Source organism: Aulostomus chinensis, chromosome 18 (genome assembly GCF_037954235.1).
Source record: "Aulostomus chinensis isolate RoL2024-O1b breed Wild chromosome 18, RoL_Achi_v1.0, whole genome shotgun sequence".
In the NCBI taxonomy this organism is placed as follows: domain Eukaryota; kingdom Metazoa; phylum Chordata; class Actinopteri; order Syngnathiformes; family Aulostomidae; genus Aulostomus; species Aulostomus chinensis.
Genome location: NC_141337.1, coordinates 14,832,756 through 14,850,000, shown reverse-complemented (window position 1 = coordinate 14,850,000; position 17,245 = coordinate 14,832,756). Strand labels below are relative to the sequence as shown.

The 17,245-nt window shown below is 43.5% G+C and overlaps 2 protein-coding genes and 1 long non-coding RNA gene across 5 annotated transcripts in view; 1 reads left to right on the top strand and 2 right to left on the bottom strand.

Annotated features, from left to right (window-relative positions):
* Positions 1 to 5,968: 5,968 nt before the first annotated feature.
* Positions 5,969 to 7,995, bottom strand: LOC147245351 (uncharacterized). Its single transcript, XR_015110083.1, has 3 exons — positions 7,478 to 7,995; positions 7,246 to 7,390; positions 5,969 to 7,066 (listed from the first exon to the last, which is right to left on the bottom strand). It is a non-coding gene; the product is annotated as an uncharacterized LOC147245351 (long non-coding RNA).
* Positions 7,996 to 10,690: 2,695 nt separating this feature from the next.
* Positions 10,691 to 14,175, top strand: b9d1 (B9 protein domain 1). Its single transcript, XM_086184042.1, has 7 exons — positions 10,691 to 10,903; positions 11,027 to 11,095; positions 11,522 to 11,633; positions 11,918 to 12,014; positions 12,109 to 12,171; positions 12,898 to 12,965; positions 13,204 to 14,175. The coding sequence occupies exons 1-7, from the start codon at positions 10,841 to 10,843 to the stop codon at positions 13,341 to 13,343; spliced, it is 612 nt and encodes a 203-aa protein (XP_086040168.1). The 5' UTR covers positions 10,691 to 10,840; the 3' UTR covers positions 13,344 to 14,175.
* Positions 13,640 to 17,245, bottom strand: part of epn2 (epsin 2) — a 26,823-nt gene continuing 23,217 nt past the window's right edge. For all 3 annotated transcript variants that reach the window (XM_086184039.1, XM_086184040.1, XM_086184041.1), the window contains one exon: positions 13,640 to 17,140. In XM_086184039.1, coding sequence (XP_086040165.1) covers positions 16,794 to 17,140 — 347 coding nt within the window. In that variant the 3' untranslated portion in view covers positions 13,640 to 16,793. The remainder of the gene's footprint in view (positions 17,141 to 17,245) is intronic.

Here is a 17,245-nt window from a genome sequence, read left to right as displayed (position 1 = left end):
GCTCATACTAAATCAGAGGTTTTACAAGTGTGAGGTGGGTCTCGGGGGGGGGGGGGGGTCCAGACAGTTTTAGGGGAGGCTCAGTGAACGGGGGTGAGAGAATATCAATTATCAGAGGACATCCTGGAGAACAGCCTTAATATGTCATGTGGGTAGAGATATGGAAGTGAGGTACTTTAGGTTTTGGGGGGAATAACATGGTTGTTCCTCTTCTTTATCCTATCTAAACTGTTAACTGTTAGTGAATATAATGATTCTACATGGGGAAGCAGGAACTACGTGAGTAACCTAAAGACGTCGCTTAATTCCAAGCTGTTTCTGAGGTGAGACTCGCCATCTGTGCTCTGAACGTGACTTGAAATTGACTTGACTTGACTTCAGAAAAAAACATCAAACGTGGAGGACAACAGTCGTAAAATGGTGGCGCTTGAGGGAGAGGAAGAGGAAGAAATGCGCATGAAGTCATGACTGAGACACCAAATGAGTGGGTTCGATATTTTGCAGCTGCTACAGCTAAAGTTGTACCGTTGGTCTCGAGTGAGGCTAACGCTAGCAACAGTTTAGGTCCGTTCAGTGCACATATATTAAGACTATTAAGAAACGGGCAAAAAAGCAAAGTTCATGGTTATGAAGCTGTAAAGGCTCATATGAGAACCACATCTAAAAGATATAAAGAAGGTAAAAATACAAACCTACAAGAAATCCACAATCAATTATTCTTATAGCGTTTAATTATAAAAAATAAGCATGGAATTATAAAACAGATACAAGCTAAAGTAGGCAATGTTCAGTTTGTGATGCTGCTCAATATTCCGTCAGTGGGACTTTCGGGACCTACTTTGCTACATTGACAATCGTTGTTTGCCGGGTGTGTTCATAACTATGGTGACCCTGTTGTCTGGACGATGGCCATTATGTTGTCACGGAAGCACTCAGGCTAATAGAGGAGCCATATTAATGATGATGCCCTATCCGCCCCAGCCCCCTCCACACACACACACACACACACACACACACACACACACACACACACACACACACACACACACACACACACCCTCCCTTTCCTCTTCTTTTCTCAAACAGATATGCAGGCATCACTAATGGGCTCCCGTAATAAATAGCTTTTTTATTCTTCAGACACCAACCATAAATCGATGACATTTTTTACCTGACTTGCTTCCTTGAACTCCTTTGTAACGTGGATACACACACACACACACACACACACACACACACATACAACTGCACAGAGAGACACCACGCCTCTGTTTACCGGAGTCATTTCATCAGTTGATTCCATTTTATTGAGGCCTGTTATTGTTTGTTAGCCAATAGATGCCACTGTCTTGATAAAAACGAAAGATTTCGGCGCACTCTCTCTCTCTCTCACTCACACACACACACACACACACACACACACACACACACACACACACACACACACACACACACGCTGCCAAGGATACATGCTAACAAAAAAACCCAGGAGGAAAAGAGCAACTGTTCAGGGTCACCATGCATGTGTGGGTGCTCATACATTTGCTCTTGAATGTAGACACTATGTTCAGGGGTATACATGCTGAACGGGGAGAGTCTGCTGTAATGGAAGGGAGTGGCTCACAATACAGATATGAAACAACCAAAATAATTAGGCCCTAATGACATCAACCCAAATCAAGTCTGCACTGTCTATGGATTGCAGGAGATTGTGGTATTTGTGTAACTGAAGAAGACACTCCGAAGTTCTCTCAAGGTGAAGAACATTCCTAACCTTTCCAGGATGATCTGATAACATCCTCTTTTGGTTATGGAATTTAGACAGTTCGGAGAACTTCAGATGACCTGGGGAGAAACTCACACGGTCACAAAGCAATGTTTAAAAAAGAACATCCCTTTAGGACGAAAAAAACAAAAAAAACAACTTCCAAAACTATAAATTGGACACTTCCAGAATATTTTGAGAACCTCTCCACTAGCATGAGGATGTCACTTGTGACATTCCCACAGTTCTTTAAGGATAGCAACACTTTTAGCAGGCATTCAGGATGTTCTAGCAGCTGTCTAGGAGGAAAGTTTAGTCCTGTAAATCATGAAACTGCAGTGTTGTTGTCGGATACACTGACAAATAAGTAGTCAATAAAAACTGAACAACACTTTGTGAATATGTGTTCTGTTTTGTATCAGACAACAACAACTATCCTTGTCAACACACCCAGAGTTTGACGTAATTTAAGAGGTTTCTGACGACTGTGTTCCTGTGTGCATGAACCCACGGTGACATTAAAAGAACGGTCGCAGCGCCCAGACGGAATGTTCCACATACGTTGACTTCCAAGTTTCCAGAACATCTTTAACGTCCATCAAACAATTCCCTCTAACATGAGAAGAACCCATGTCCAGCAGGGAACGTTCTAGAAAAAAGGGCCGTCCTTTACATGTGTTGGTTCTAAAAAAATATTCTGGGAATGCAAACTTTTCCAACTCAGGTTAAACACGTCATCAGCATCTTGTCTCTGAGTTTACTCTTTGTGCTGATGGAACAAATGTAGTTTAAAGCGTCACTGAGAGGCGGATGGACGATGCTGGCGTCTTCTTCCTGACATCTTCCTCATTACTGTCACTCATCATCTAAATGAACGAACAAACCAACGACCCTGAGCAGGGGGGTGAAGGTGGAAGCATGAATGGGTGAAGGATGCACAACACCAGGCCGTTTGAGTTTGTCCTCTCAACTTTACTGTCTCGCTGCGCTGTTTGTGATATTCTTTTGCAAAACCTCCATACAAACTAATTTTCCAACATTCAAATTATGTCTGCAAGGAGAGAAAGGACACATCCAACTTGTTTCATTTGTAGATGTCTTTTTTTTTTTTTAACAGACAACAACTTCAGGCGCTTTTAGTGTGTGAAAATGTGCATAACAAAAAAATGATCTTCAAGACGGAACCAAATAAGATAACGCAACTTACATTATTGTGAAATTTGGACAATTGGGATGATCCATTTAGTAGCTTTGGTCAGTCTTTGGTTCAGCAGATCCTCCTGTAACAGTCCAGCGAGCGTTTTTGCGGATTCATTTGAGACGGAGAAGCTGCCGCTGCCTGATGAGCATGTCAGTGTGTTTGTCCTGCATTTCCTCGACAACTATTAGTGAAAACACACAACAGAGGCACACCAGGCCTCATTAAGTTTCAGTTCAATTTAGACTGGGTGACTGGAGGCAGCGGGGGGGGGGGGGGGGGGGGGGGGCGCTTGACGTCCCTCTAAACCGCTCTTTAGGTTTCTGTCCGTAGCAGATTACTTTATGGGAGTGTACAACCATCATTAGGGAAGTGGATGATGTCAGAACCCCGCAGAGTAATGACTGAATCTCAAAGTGTCACCGAGCAGGCAGCTGAACCAACACGTCACGTCTAACAGCTGATCACATGGCTGGCGGCCTTCTTTCGTCAGTGTCCTCTACGGGTCCATTGTTCTGTCCGTTTCTCTTCTAAACCTGCTTACACTCGGGGTCACGCAGAGGTTGAGCCTGGGGCGCAAAAATAGGATTCTACACTTCGGCATAACCCGTCCAAGGTGATGCCACGAAGTTGCACATTCAGAATCACATTTAAGCACATGTGTGCACATCTGATGAGTCACTAAAACTACCAAGCGAGAAACGTGGGGGAGTTTAGCATGGAAGAACCCATATTAGCTTTGGCACAGGTCTGCCCCCCGCTGCGATCCCTTAACTGAAAAAGTTATTAAATATTAATCAAGAATTTTTAAAATAATCTCATATTTAATAATATGATAAAATATTATCTTGTGGTTTTTATATATATATATATATATATATATATATATATATATATATATATATATATACATATATATATATATATATATATATAGACGATGACACGAATATTTTCAGGTCTAAACTGTCACGTACTGCAATCTTTGTTTCAGAATGTAAACACCTTTAGATTTAAATAATGTCAGTGATGGCTAACCCTGCTTAGAACTAGATTGGAATTATAAAATCAAGCAGGATTTATGGCTGACTTGTTATTTTCATTTTTTTCAAGACTCCAAAGCACACGTTGCATTAGCTCTGACTCACGGTCGCGTCCGTATTGCAGACGTTTCAGTGATAAAACACACACATGGAAGGAAGATGCCAGGCTAAATTCAGACCGCTAAAACGCAGGTTTAGAAGATGAGGTCTCGTACCAACGATGCCTTGATGGGGTGCAAAGACGGAAATCAGCCTATTATCACAATCCAAGTCAGGAGCCATTGAGAAGAATTGCTGCAGAGCCTGATTTAACCTGTGACCCGAATAATCTTAGATATTCCACATAAAAATGGGTCACTAATTGGGTAAAAAGGACGCACGAAACACTGTGCAGAAGAAGTAGCGTTGACATTTAACTGACTACGTGTGTCAGACAGAAACCTGAGACTCTGAAATACATGAAAAACTCATAAGAGCATCATGACTTATTCCTCCACCTCTGAGGAACTTAGTGGACCAGGCTGACCTTAAAGACTTCCGTGATGAATATCTAAATGACCTCCCTCCTGACTTCATCAAATCCTCTCTTCCACTCACTCCTTGATGGCCAGCTGTCTTCTTAAACCCATCTTGTTTTGGGGTTTTTTGTTTTTTTTAGCCACATATTGGGAAATATCTTGTTGGAATATTTTGTTCCCTCCTCTATATTTCTTCTCCTCACTGAAAGGACAGTAAAGGTTAGAACGCCGTGGGAAGAACATGGTGGACGCTGACACATCGCATATTGCACAGTGAATTGCTGCCATTACTGAGCAAGTGTCAGTAATAATTATCATTAAAAACTCGAGTGACCACGATTTAAAGTTCTACTGTAGCACTTTAATCGAAATCTTTTGGCAGTGGGAGTAACTACAACAACTGTGTTTCGGTCCAGTAGGCTCAGCTGTACCGTTCCATGCCTGCTGGTGAGAGAGGGAGGATGAATTATTTGGAGCATTGCCTAAACCTGTGAAATGTCAAGCTTCACTCTCATAATCTGATTGGTTTGGTGTGATAACATAAACTGGATGACTGAATTATTTATCTGCATTCAAGTTAGCAGAAGCTGCACTTTAGAGAGAAACCTCCAGCCTAAACAGATCGGTCTGTTCTGGACGGATGGACCCTTGGGATCCACCAGGACTTTGAGATTGAGGCGGAAAGATGTTTGAGGGGGGTGGCATGGCATTGGGGGGGGGGGCTGCACATGGGAGCAGGGAAGGGGATCATTTTAAAAATATGATGTGAAGTTTTGGTTCCTCTCCCAGAGGACATAAAAGACTCAAACTGGGCCAAAGGCGGACCACACACACACACACACACACACACACACACACACACACACACACACACACACACACACACACACACACACACACACACACACAAACCTACATGCAGGGACCACACTGATATGCTAAAATATACTAGTCAGCCTGCTAGACAGCAGTCTGGGTTCTGCAGACAAGATGCATCAGTGCAGCATTCATAGAGTTATTGAAGTCAAGGATGCTGGTTTAGGAGGACGCGCATTAAAGTGATCACCAGCTGGCCAGGAAGTACCAACGCATCAATTATTACAAACAGAGAGAAGAGCCAGCCGTGCACGTCTAGCATGACGCTAATATAGCAACCAACAACAAAACTGTCCGAAAACTCCTCGATCACATCATTATTTCATGCTATTAGACATGTGTGGGAAATTTATCATAATTAGCATGGGACGCACAAACAGAAAATGTGTTTTGTGCAGTTATGTGACCTCCGACCATAAAAATCAAATGAGTTCATGAGCTCCGAACTCAAGCGAGCTTGTGTGCCAAATCGGAAGAATTCCCCTCAGAGCGTGACTGAGATGGTGAGCCAGTGGAAAGATGGCCACATAGAAAGATAACGCCCAAGTGTGGACGTCAGAAGAGGATTCCTGAGTTATTTAGGAGTGAAATTCCCCATTTTTATTCGAGAGTGAAGGTTTGTAATGTGTCAAAATATGTCAGGAGAAGACAAAAGAGTACAGACACTACTTCAGTAAACAGTGTAGTGATATTCAAAGAAACAGGCATGAGTTTCTTTACCTGAAGAAATGAAATCAACAATCACAAAAAAAGGGAAAAAAAAATGTCAGCATGTGAACCAACATTACGTTTCAAAGCTTTGAAAACAGCTTCCAGGTTCACTTCCCTTGTCGACTGATACATCAAATACATGTTGGTACTGTGATTCGGCGGCTGAAGTACTTCAAACGTTACTGTGGAAAGGAGGGAGGGAGGTGCGGAGTATGTTGGTGATAGTTCTGCAGATCTGCTTCTCATCATCTGCTCTCCCTTCTGGCTTCTCGATAGAACTGGAACATCTTTCGTGTCATCATTCAGCCCATCTTAATCTGAACAACGTCACAGTCAGAATAAGCAATAATCAGATTAAGATGGGAAGTCGCAGAATCTTCGTCACAAGAAAACCAAGGGAGTTACCAGCACCAAGCGTTTGGATAATCAACTTTCTTTTTTTCTTTTTTTTTTGGAAATGCAAATACTTAATAACTGCAAAGCTTCTTAGTTCACCTGTGACGGAACGGTCCATATACTCAGGTGAGCATCCCAAAGGTTGGTCAGGGTGAGGCAGGAATATCAGAGGGATGTAAAATGGCTCCCTGTTTGAGGCTTGGAAACTACCGTCATCGGACTATGAAGTGTTGGCAGAATCATCGCAGCATTTTTGCGGCACGTATGGCAGCCAAACCACATCATGACGTTGGGTCCAGCTTCCGGGAAGTGTTGCAAACTCCCGTCTACACACAGACCTCTGTGTAATTTGCAGGAAAACTCTGAAAATGTACCGCATGCAACACACGACACACAAGGTTTCAGGTCGAACTCTGGAGGGGAACACTGACGTAGAATGTAGGGATGAGTCTCTGATGGTTCGCCTTGCCAACGTGTTGCTAACTGACATCTGGAGGTGGTCCGGTTCCAGGGTCTGGTTCCAGTTCTGACACAGGTGTTGCTGGGTCTCGTTCGCACTCTTGAGAGGAAGAAAAATATATTTCAATTCAATAAAATTACAGGTTTTTGTTTGTTTGTTTGTTTGTTTGTTTTTCACCTTCGGGGAACAACTGATCCTGAGAGCTACACACAGTGTCTGGAGGGAGAAAGTACGACTCGTGACATTTGAACGCTCAGAATTATGTAAACACAACCCACCTTTTCACGAGTGCTCTTCCTTATCACAAATGTGTCGAGCCAGGATTCTTCTTCTTTTTCTGTATGTTTCGCTTTCAGTTTGAGTTTTTTTTCTTCCCCGCTGCTTCTTCAGCAAGTGCATTATTTGCCATTTGCATGCGTGTATCTGTAAAGCGTTAAAACGTTTAATCGCTCCGCTTCCGTTCCACTCTCTGGGATTGTTCCTTCCCTAGTCAGCATGAATCACACTCACCTCATGGAGACCTGTGAAGGGCACTTCCTGTGAGACATTTTCTCTGAGATGCTGCAGCTATGGGTGTGACATCATTGTGTACAAAAAAAAACAAAATTTCTCCGTAAGGAATAACAGTGGAAACGTGGTAAGCCATAGAGTACAATTTTTTTTTTTTTTGTAAAGTTACAGCCTCGTCGGATGAACTCTGATCTGTGGATTTATGTTTTCTAAAATGCACATTTGCATGTTGTGCAAACTGAAGAAAATTAGCTAAAAAAAAAACCCAAAACAAATAAAAATTAATTTCAGGTAAAACATCCAGAAAAGAAAAAAAAAAAAAAGTTCCCATATGGACCGCGTGACCTCTTTGGACAGGCCGGTCCGCTGTGATTTTTAAATGGGTCGCAAATCAGGAAGCGGTTTGACTCTAAATTGGGTGTTTGGCAGGAGGAAGGAGGACGGCAAAGATGGAACAGGAACAAAATAGGGTCAGAGAGATGGGGGGGGGGGCATAGGGGGACAGACACATGGCAGGTGAGGAAGAAAAGGAGGAGGGAGGATGCTCAGAGGAGGAAAATGAGACAGGGAGGGACAGGGTTTGAGGAGGATGACGAGGGGAAAAGAGACAGAGGACACTTGAGACTGGGGGGGGGGGCTGGAATGTTGGCAAGAGGAGAAAACTTGGAGATGATGGTGATGGAAGATGAAAATGGGAGATCGAAGGAGGGAGGGAGAGGGAGAGAGACACAGAAAGAAAGACACCAGTTTGGCAGTGAAAGGGGAACAAATGGTGGTATGACAAGAAAGACAGATAGACGTTAGGAGGGAGAAGAGGAGACGTAAGTTAAAACAGGTGAGGAAAAAGAAGGACAAGGAGAGTCAGGGACGACTGAGAAGGGATGAATCTGTTTTAGTGGGAAGGGGAGAAGGGAAGGAGCACCAAACACACAGAGGATGAGAACCGTAGTGTTTGGGAGGAAGGAGAGGATTACTCGCTTTTATCACACGCAGCAACATTGTCATCTGGGTTTTTGGGGACTTTTGGGGATGGCTGGTGTCTGTCAGCTGACTGTTGTTTACTAATGACAAGTTATTACTTCCCTGACTTTCATTGTGGAGGGAGACAGAGAGGAGTTGGTGGGATTAGACTGTGTGAAGAAGTGGACGTAGCCTCCGGGGCTGACGGGAGCCGGGCCTTAAACCAGCAAATACAAATCTGTGAGGGAACCACCCCCCTTTCCTTCAGTAAACATTCTTCGGGTGATTGTATGATGTCATTTGCTAGTTAAAGTCTCCTTCAATGTGGTGTGCTGATGAGTTTTTATTGGTCCCATTTCATGGTCCCAGTTAGAGGCAGATGAACCAAAAGGCCAAGTATGCTTTATGGTTCCTTCCAGTCCGTTGTGTTGTGTCATTCTTCCCTCTGATGCCACGGTTCAACCTCATTTCCCAATGATTTCGTTGATTAATGAGTTTACTGAGGTCTTCAGCCCTACCTGTTGCTAAAATGACAGCTAACTGCAAGCTAGCTGTGCCGGTTCAGCAGCCACCCACTGGCCAAACTGGAAGCCAGTACAACTCGCAAGCCCATGCCAGTTTGATGACAGGAAGTCCAGTACCAAGGCAGTCTACAGAGTTTCTTGATGGTCAGATAGCTTTCCTTGTTTTAGCTAGCTGCTGTTAGACAATGAACTCAGTTAGCTATGTGGCTAATGTTAGCCCTCCAATTAGCTCAACTAAACCCGGCGAGAAAAACACCAATTTTATTCTTTTTCTCTAAAACTGGCCTCCAACCGGCTCAGATGCTGTGTTTGGTACATCTCCAACCACATTCTGTATGATAAATCTTTTAGCATTTAATGAACATGGTTATGGTAGCCAGCAGTCCAGCCGAGGCAGGGGGGCCACTTTGACAGGAAACAAAGCAAATACATCTCTGACGTCCTTTTGAAGCTATGATCCTTTTTTGTTTTTAGTCCACGAAAGTCATTATAATATATTGGTCATCTAAAAATGTCTCGCTCAGCATATATCATACTAAAAGGCACTCGAACGACTCGGCTTTTTTTTTCCCAAAGCGAGTAGATTTTGGTTTAAGAGCGTTTTTGCTAGCCAAATTTAGCATCCCATTTAATATCATGGGGCTCCTGAATTATAAATGCATGTATATAGTGTCCTCGGGTCGGTCACTCCTCTCCAGCTCCACCCTCTCATCCATCACTCCTAACAGGCTGGAGGGCGATAACCTGAATAGCAAACTACAGCCTCTCATGGTCCACAAAAAAGGGCTGCATCTACTTCTGTTATACAGTCAATGAGTATGATGAATAAACAGGTAAGAGGACGGTGGAGTGAATGAGCGCGGCTGTTTGGGTAAAAATAAAGGTCAGAGACCTGGGGGGGGGGGGGGGGGCAGGCTGCGGTCTGACAGAAAAAAAGAGGTGGGCAGATTGAGAGAGACAGACTGAAGGGAAAATCATAGTTTATACCTTTGGACTGTGTGACAGAGCTGATAGAAACACTCGATCGGCACTCTGAAAATAAAACATGCCTAATTATCCGAACAGAGGCAACTAATAGCTCCATAGATGAATAATTATGCTAAAGTATGGGCTAATTTCTGCCCTGATGCCTTTATCATGAGCCAGGCTCCTGACAGCAATGTGGTATAGTGGGACCCTTCGCACAGACTCTCTGTAACTATGTCATCCAGACTTTTAAAAATGCTGTCACATTGATTTTTTTTTTAATGCGATTCCTGGTTTTGATTGTGCAGGAACAGAAACACAGTCAGGGTGGATTTAAGAGGACTGAATGTGGGTCAAATTCTCCAGCTGCAATGTATGTCCTTGGTTATCCTCAGAGCTTTATTTGCTAATTATATTTCACCTGAGAAAGAATCTGCCAAAAACTGGTTACTGGTCACATATCAAGAACACGCAGGACTTGTATTTTTGAGTGTAATATCATGATTAAGTGCAGTAGCAAATATTGCTTGATAGATTTTGGGGCAGATCTTAATGTCAGAGCAGATACGTGTATTTTTTTTTCTTAACATGAGTGTATTAAGCAATAGTGCCTCGTCAAAGAGGTGTTGCTACACCGCACATGTATACAGTGTGGACACGGTATACACCAGGTACATATTTGGTGCACCGCCTCCATCTTGTGGACGCTACGATAATTTCTGAATCTCTTTTACACTACCGTTCAGTTTGGCCCTCGCCAGCTTCCATGTGGAAAAGCAGCGTCGCCCTAGCAACGAACTCGGTTGAGCTCTTGGATGAAGCAGCAACAAGCACCATCTAATTGAATTTGGTTGAATTGAGGTAGCGGTGGGCTTAAAACGCCTTATTTCTCCGTGTAGTAACGGAAGCTGTGATGGCCACAAGCAACCCATCGGTGTTTCTACTCACGGTGAACGGACAGATCGAGGGAGCGAATGTGAGTAGTTAGCCTAGCACAGCAGCTAAATCCAGTTAGCATTAGCAAAAGGGCTGTAGCTGCTAGCGTTTCATGGGGCTTGAGTGACGCGCTTGCTAACAAGTTGATGTTGTTGTTCTTCAGTTTCCAGAGTTCGACAACTTGTACTGCAAATATAGCTTTGTTTACGGTCACGACTGGGCTCCTTCGTCGGTGAGTAACGTTCGCTCAACACCCAAAAATCAAGTGCAGTCTGTCAGCTCATTCACATTCCTGTTCCTTTAGTAACTTTGATCCAAGCAGGGACGCGTGAGATGGTGGAACTAAATACAGAGAAAAGTTTACGACATAAACTACGAACGTTGAACACTGAATGTAGTTGAAGGGGACATTGGGAAGGTGGAGCAGCGGCGGTGCAGTGGCGTTACCGCTCATTCGTTCTGAAGTAACCCTCTTTACATTAATTTTTGGATTTTAAAAAATAAACCACTTTATTCTTTCACAGCACGAGTAAGACTGTGGTTTCTGTTGTCCAGGCAATAACGAGCATTTTTAGCAGCATTGATTAAACTTGTTACTGCCCGTGTTTCTGTGTGGTCTGGTTATCATCTGACTAGGTGTTTGTGTGTGTTTCTCTAGGGTTTGGAGGAAGGCATCACTCAAATCACATGTAAAGGCAGCCAGTCATCCCATAAATTAATATGGAACTTCCCATTGGAAATAACCTTTAAGAGCACCAACCCCTCAGGATGTGAGCGTCTCACACACCAACACCCGCTAGTTGTTGTTGTCATGCACACATTTATCATAACCACTGAGGTAAATGGAACTTTGAGGAAATGTTGTTTAAGATGCCGCGTTCACAAAAACCTGGGAGATTTGAGTTGGGAACGGTTCAGTTCATTTTTCTTAACTCCGAGATCCTTTTTTCTCTCCACCTCTGAGTTGTGCGGAGCTCAGCACGACGCTCTGAAAGATTCGTCATTGAGGAATAATCAGTAATAATCTAATATCTTTATTCTTCACATTATGCAGGGCCTCAGCTTGTGGTGAGTGTATACGGTCCAGATGTGTTTGGCAACGATGTGGTGAGAGGCTACGGAGCAACACACATCCCAGTTACAGCCGGACAGTCAGTAGATCGATGAACTTCCTCCTCTTTTATCAAACAGGATACTACCTTTAATGGTGTTTGCACCTGAGCCATCTTATTTTTTCCTGTCCAGACACGCACGAACTATCCCCATGTTTGTTCCTGAACCCACATGGAGACTTCAGAAATTCACAAGGTGAGATGAGAAGTGTTTTCTTCTTCTCTGCACCAAAGCTAGCCCAGTAGTACTACATGGTATTCTGATATTAGCTTTTCCACACCTTCACACGACAAAAATAAACAGGAGTCCATGTCACAATTGGCTAGCCTAGCATCCGTAGCTACAAAGTTTGATGCAACATAAACATGTATTATCAACATCAACCAAGAGATTTTTCTTTTAACTGAACCAGGTCAGGCGTGGTACTCCTTCACAGGTGGAGCTCTTTCTTCCATCCCAGAATTTTAGTGCCGTTGAAGCAATTTATACATAAACCGTCACCATGTGAGCCATAAAGGGCATTCAGAAGCTTTCCAATGTCATGATTGAATGAATTTTAATAGCAAAACAGGATTTCTAAAAAAAAAAGGGGGGGGGAGGGGGGAGTGTTTTTAGTTAGAGGGATGATTCCAGTCAGAACTACCCGTGATGAATGAAAATGCTAACGTCTCTAATAATTTATGATTCCAATTTTAATTACTAGAATGGTAAAAAAAAAAAACACTTTAAAACAAATACAAATTATGAGTACTGTGTGCATGGAAATACTGTCGAAAATACTTCTGCTTTATCTCTTACTAGCAGGAACTGCATTCCTGCTAGTAAGAGATAAGGTCAAGTGTGAACGTGCAGAAAACAGGATACTTGGGAGCTCTCGTCGTTTCACTCACACGTACTCAAGGTGTGTTTCCTCTCCTGTAGTTGGCTGTTGGGACGCCGGCCTGAGTACACGGACCCGAAAGTAGTGGCCCAGGGGGAAGGAAGAGAAGGTCTGCCAACACCCTCATCATTTATACCCTAGTTCCAGTTTGTATGTTTGAACGCTACCCAATGATAATCTTTATTTACACATCAACACAAATGTCCAGCCACTGACATGGATTGTAGTTAGTTAAGACATGAATGTGGCGTTTACTGATGTTTATTTTTCCGAGCCGCAAAAAAAAAAACAACCAAAAAACAACAGTATTCAGAAAGTTCTGAATCTGTAACATTTCTGTGCCGCAGTGACCAGAGTTCGCTCCCAAGGTTTTGTTTCCGTCTCCTTCCACATTATGACCAAGGACATGAAGAAACTGGGCTACGACACGGGGCCGTCCAGCACGGTTCCTTACGCCGCTGCATCAGAGGGACAACCCAGCATTTAATCGCCACTACAGACTTTTTTTCTCCCCAACACAAGAAAAGAACACTCGTGATGAAACATTTTTTTATCCCCTCACTGTAAATGTCGTCATTTCAAACTGCAAGAAATCTTTCTTTGCTTTGTAGCGTGACGTTCATCTGATCCTCACACGTGCATTTTAATACCTTTGGATTTTTCAGGTTTGCTACTTTTTTATACTTTTGTAAATAAAAAAAAAAAGAACTTTGCATAAATGATCCCGTACTTGCGTTTGAGTATTCGATTAAAATAAAACACACTTTCCACTCATTACCGAGCTGAAGTGATACACATTTTATTTTGAGCCAATGCAGCTACAGTTGTCCTCATCCGACAAGGTTCGGCCGTCGCCGCCGCATTCATTTGTTTAGATGCCGTTAAAATACCACTGACTTTTCCTACAAAATCCCATTACACAGAATAATAAGGTATACAGAAGAACAGTATGTTACAATAGTACAAATGATAAATTATATTATACAGTTATAATGCCAACGGTTTGAGCATGTATCCAATAAAAAGCAGCCTGTTCCCAGTACTATGAGAAGAGTAAATAGACACATGGAAAAAAAAAAAAAAAAGAATAAAGGAGGCCGTTTATGCATAATAAAGACAAACAGTCCATAAAGTCAGTTAGTTCTCTTGATAAAAGCATAGTGAATACATGTATGAACACAAAGGAGCTCGCGACACACAGGCCACGTTTTCACTGCACCGTCGCCGCTGTGGAGACTGTGAACCTGCGGCCAGATGTAAATGCATCAAGAGAAGTGGTCATCTGCAGTGTTTGGGAGTGCTGAATTTCTTCAAGACAGTAAAGGATTTGATTTTTTTTTCTCTCTCTCTCTCTCTTTTTTTTTTAAATGATCACACACAATCTTTTCCAGAGTCGTTGGAATAAAAGTCTTAAAGATCAAGGCCAGTGAGAAAGTGACTTGTAGCTAGAATATTGTAGTAGTCTTTCCATAAACACGACTTTATTAGCAAATCTAAATTTGCAAAACACAGCAATTTTATTTTTTTTCCCCAACTTTTGATTTTTTTTTTTTTTTGCATATATTTATTTGAGATTAAAAATGTATGCTGGTCTGCAAGTATCAGGACAAAAAAAAAAAACAAAAACAACAAAAAAACATAAAAGTCACCCTCTGCATCATCATCATCAATTTCATACACACCGCTGGAGCCGCCTCTCCGTTTGCCTGAGTGAAATAAAGGTCTGCATTTAGTGGAAGTAACACGGGTCCTGTGGTGGAGCTCTCATACCGTAGCAGACTAGGAGAGGGAACCAACTCACACTAGAGGAGGGGACCAAACAATTAAAAACAACAACAACAACAAAAACATTGGCAATGATATCAACAAAAGTGAAAACCTAAAGAGGAGATGGGTCAATACAGACTGAATTCATCATCTTTCGCTGCATGTCAACATCCTACTTTTACCCAACCAACGAAGAAGACAGTAAATTGCAGATATTCAGCCAACAGTAACACTTTCTGACTCAACCTGGGAAAAAAAAAAAAATAATAAAAAGAAGTAACGATTGGGCGTCGTGAGCCTACTTGTCCAAACTACTCCGAGTATAACACCCTCAGAACTCAGTCGCTATGACTTTGGTAACAGTTGTGCTTCTACAGAGAAGAGAATGACCTACCCACAGGGTGAAACGCTACAGTGACGGAAGAGAGACGAGAGAGAATGAAGATGAGACGCGGCTTGGCTAGTACGCACCTCCAACGCTCTGAAAGGCTTAGCTATATATAAATGAGTTAATGACAAAAAAAAAACAAACAACTAAATTAACAACTGCTTGTTTATGGGCCATGTCTTGTTGTTCTGCCGTGGGATTTCTTGTTCTATCTATAGACCAGCACAGGAGCCTCCCTTGGAGTGTGTGTGTGTGTGTGTGTGTGTGTGTGTGTGTGTGTGTGTGTGTGTGTGTGTTTGTCTGCCAGATAATTGTAGATAGATTAGCCACAGTAAATCCACTCATCACGATGCTGAGTGGCTGACATGCCCATTAAACCCAGAGCTTTCTTTGCATCCCTAATGGCTGTTGACATGGCCGCCGCATTCAGACTTCAGAATCAAATATAAAGTCAGCTCTCTTTATATTTGCCCCGTGAGAAGTAACTGCTCAGTAAAGTACACTTGGAAGCTAGTATCACTCATGCAATCTGCAAGCACACACCTCCCTCTTTCCCTTTGACCCTAAAAAAAAGAAAAGAAAAAAAGAGAAACAATATTTCCCACAATGCCTGTGTCCTTGAATTCAGATCGCTAAATACTGATGCCATCACAGTTCATATCTTTTTCTATAAACACACTAGAGGAGATTCAATGACAAATACACCAACATGTGACTGTAGTACACCTGTGAGCACACACGTGTGCACGCACACACACACACACACACACGCACGCACGCATGAACAAATAGAGCATTTATGGATCCGTTCAACCCCCACAAAGAGGAATTGCTCTCCTTTGATAAGCGTTCATTGTTAATTCCACAACTCCTGAAAGTCAAAGTTCATGTGATGAGTTGGGGGGTGGGGGGGTCCCAAGGGTGAAGGGGGGATGAGGATTGTGACAGTGGTACTGAGAGCCTAGGCAGTGAGTGTGTGTGTGTTATCTGGTTCTTTATAGCGGCTAGCCTCCCTCCCTTTGCTAAGGTGTAACGGTGAGCCCAACAGTCGCCGAAAGAAAATGTTTTTTTAAAAAAGCAAAAAATTGTGCAAAATCCCTGCTTAGTAACACACACACACACCCACACACACACACTATAAAGTATAAACACATCTGACCATCACTATCATCCGTACTCCAGTATGAAGTTGACTCCGCTGGAATATACACAGTGTAAAAGCACTAAGATGTGCACCAGACACACACACACACACACACACGCACACACGCACGCGCGCGCACACTTCAGCTGACAGGGCTTATAAAAGATTAGCTCTAGTGAAGAGATAAGATCCTGGCGTTAGTACAGTCAGACTCTCCTGTCACTGCATCACAGGAGAAGAGAGGAAGGAGGGAGCAGTCCGATGGGAGAGGAGGTGAGTGACTGACGGGTGGACACGGAGGAGGGGCCGCGTCCTGTCCCGCCTCTGTGAGAAAACTGTAAACACCCCTGCTACTCTGTAAGTCTGTAGACAGATGCGAACTCTTATGGTCATCAACAGCATCATGAGATCAGTATGGAACACAGGACTTGGCAGCTTGTAGCACTGAGGGAACAAAAGGGGGGAGTATCTGGTGAGGAGGGACCAGGCTCTGACTAAGAACTGGCTGGGACTGGGTCACACAGGGACTGATGGGACGTCTCCTTGTTCATTTTGAGGCTTCGGAAGGAGAGTGAGTGGAGGAGAAAGAAAGCGAGACGAGGGGTTACTCTGGGTCAAGTCGTCCCCCGCTCATCACCTCACAAGAGGAAAGGGTTGGTGGTTCCAGTGGGCTGAGCCCCCGCCTGGGGCTGCATGCTCATCAGTGGCTGGGGCATCGACATGGAGGCCGGGATCCCCGCACTTGTACCAACTCCTCCCACAGCACTGACCCCCATTGGGGTGATCATGGGGCCCATCGGGGCCATCCCTGCCAAGGGAACCATGGTGATGGGTTGAGCTGGCAAAGAGGAGACAGCCATGGGTTCGGCCATGCTGCCGAACCCGGCGGGCATGGGGCTGACTCGCATCTGGTTGAGGGTCGGGGGGGCTGGCTGGCTCACCTGGAAAGGATTGGCGTGGGCAGCGGGAGCTGGAGCTGAGCCACCTAAATAAACCCAGACAAGGCGAGAGAAAGTCAAGTCAATGTTACTGCATTCAGGACATAAATATTAGTTGGTGTCTGGTAGTCGGAAGACATCAACTAGAACCT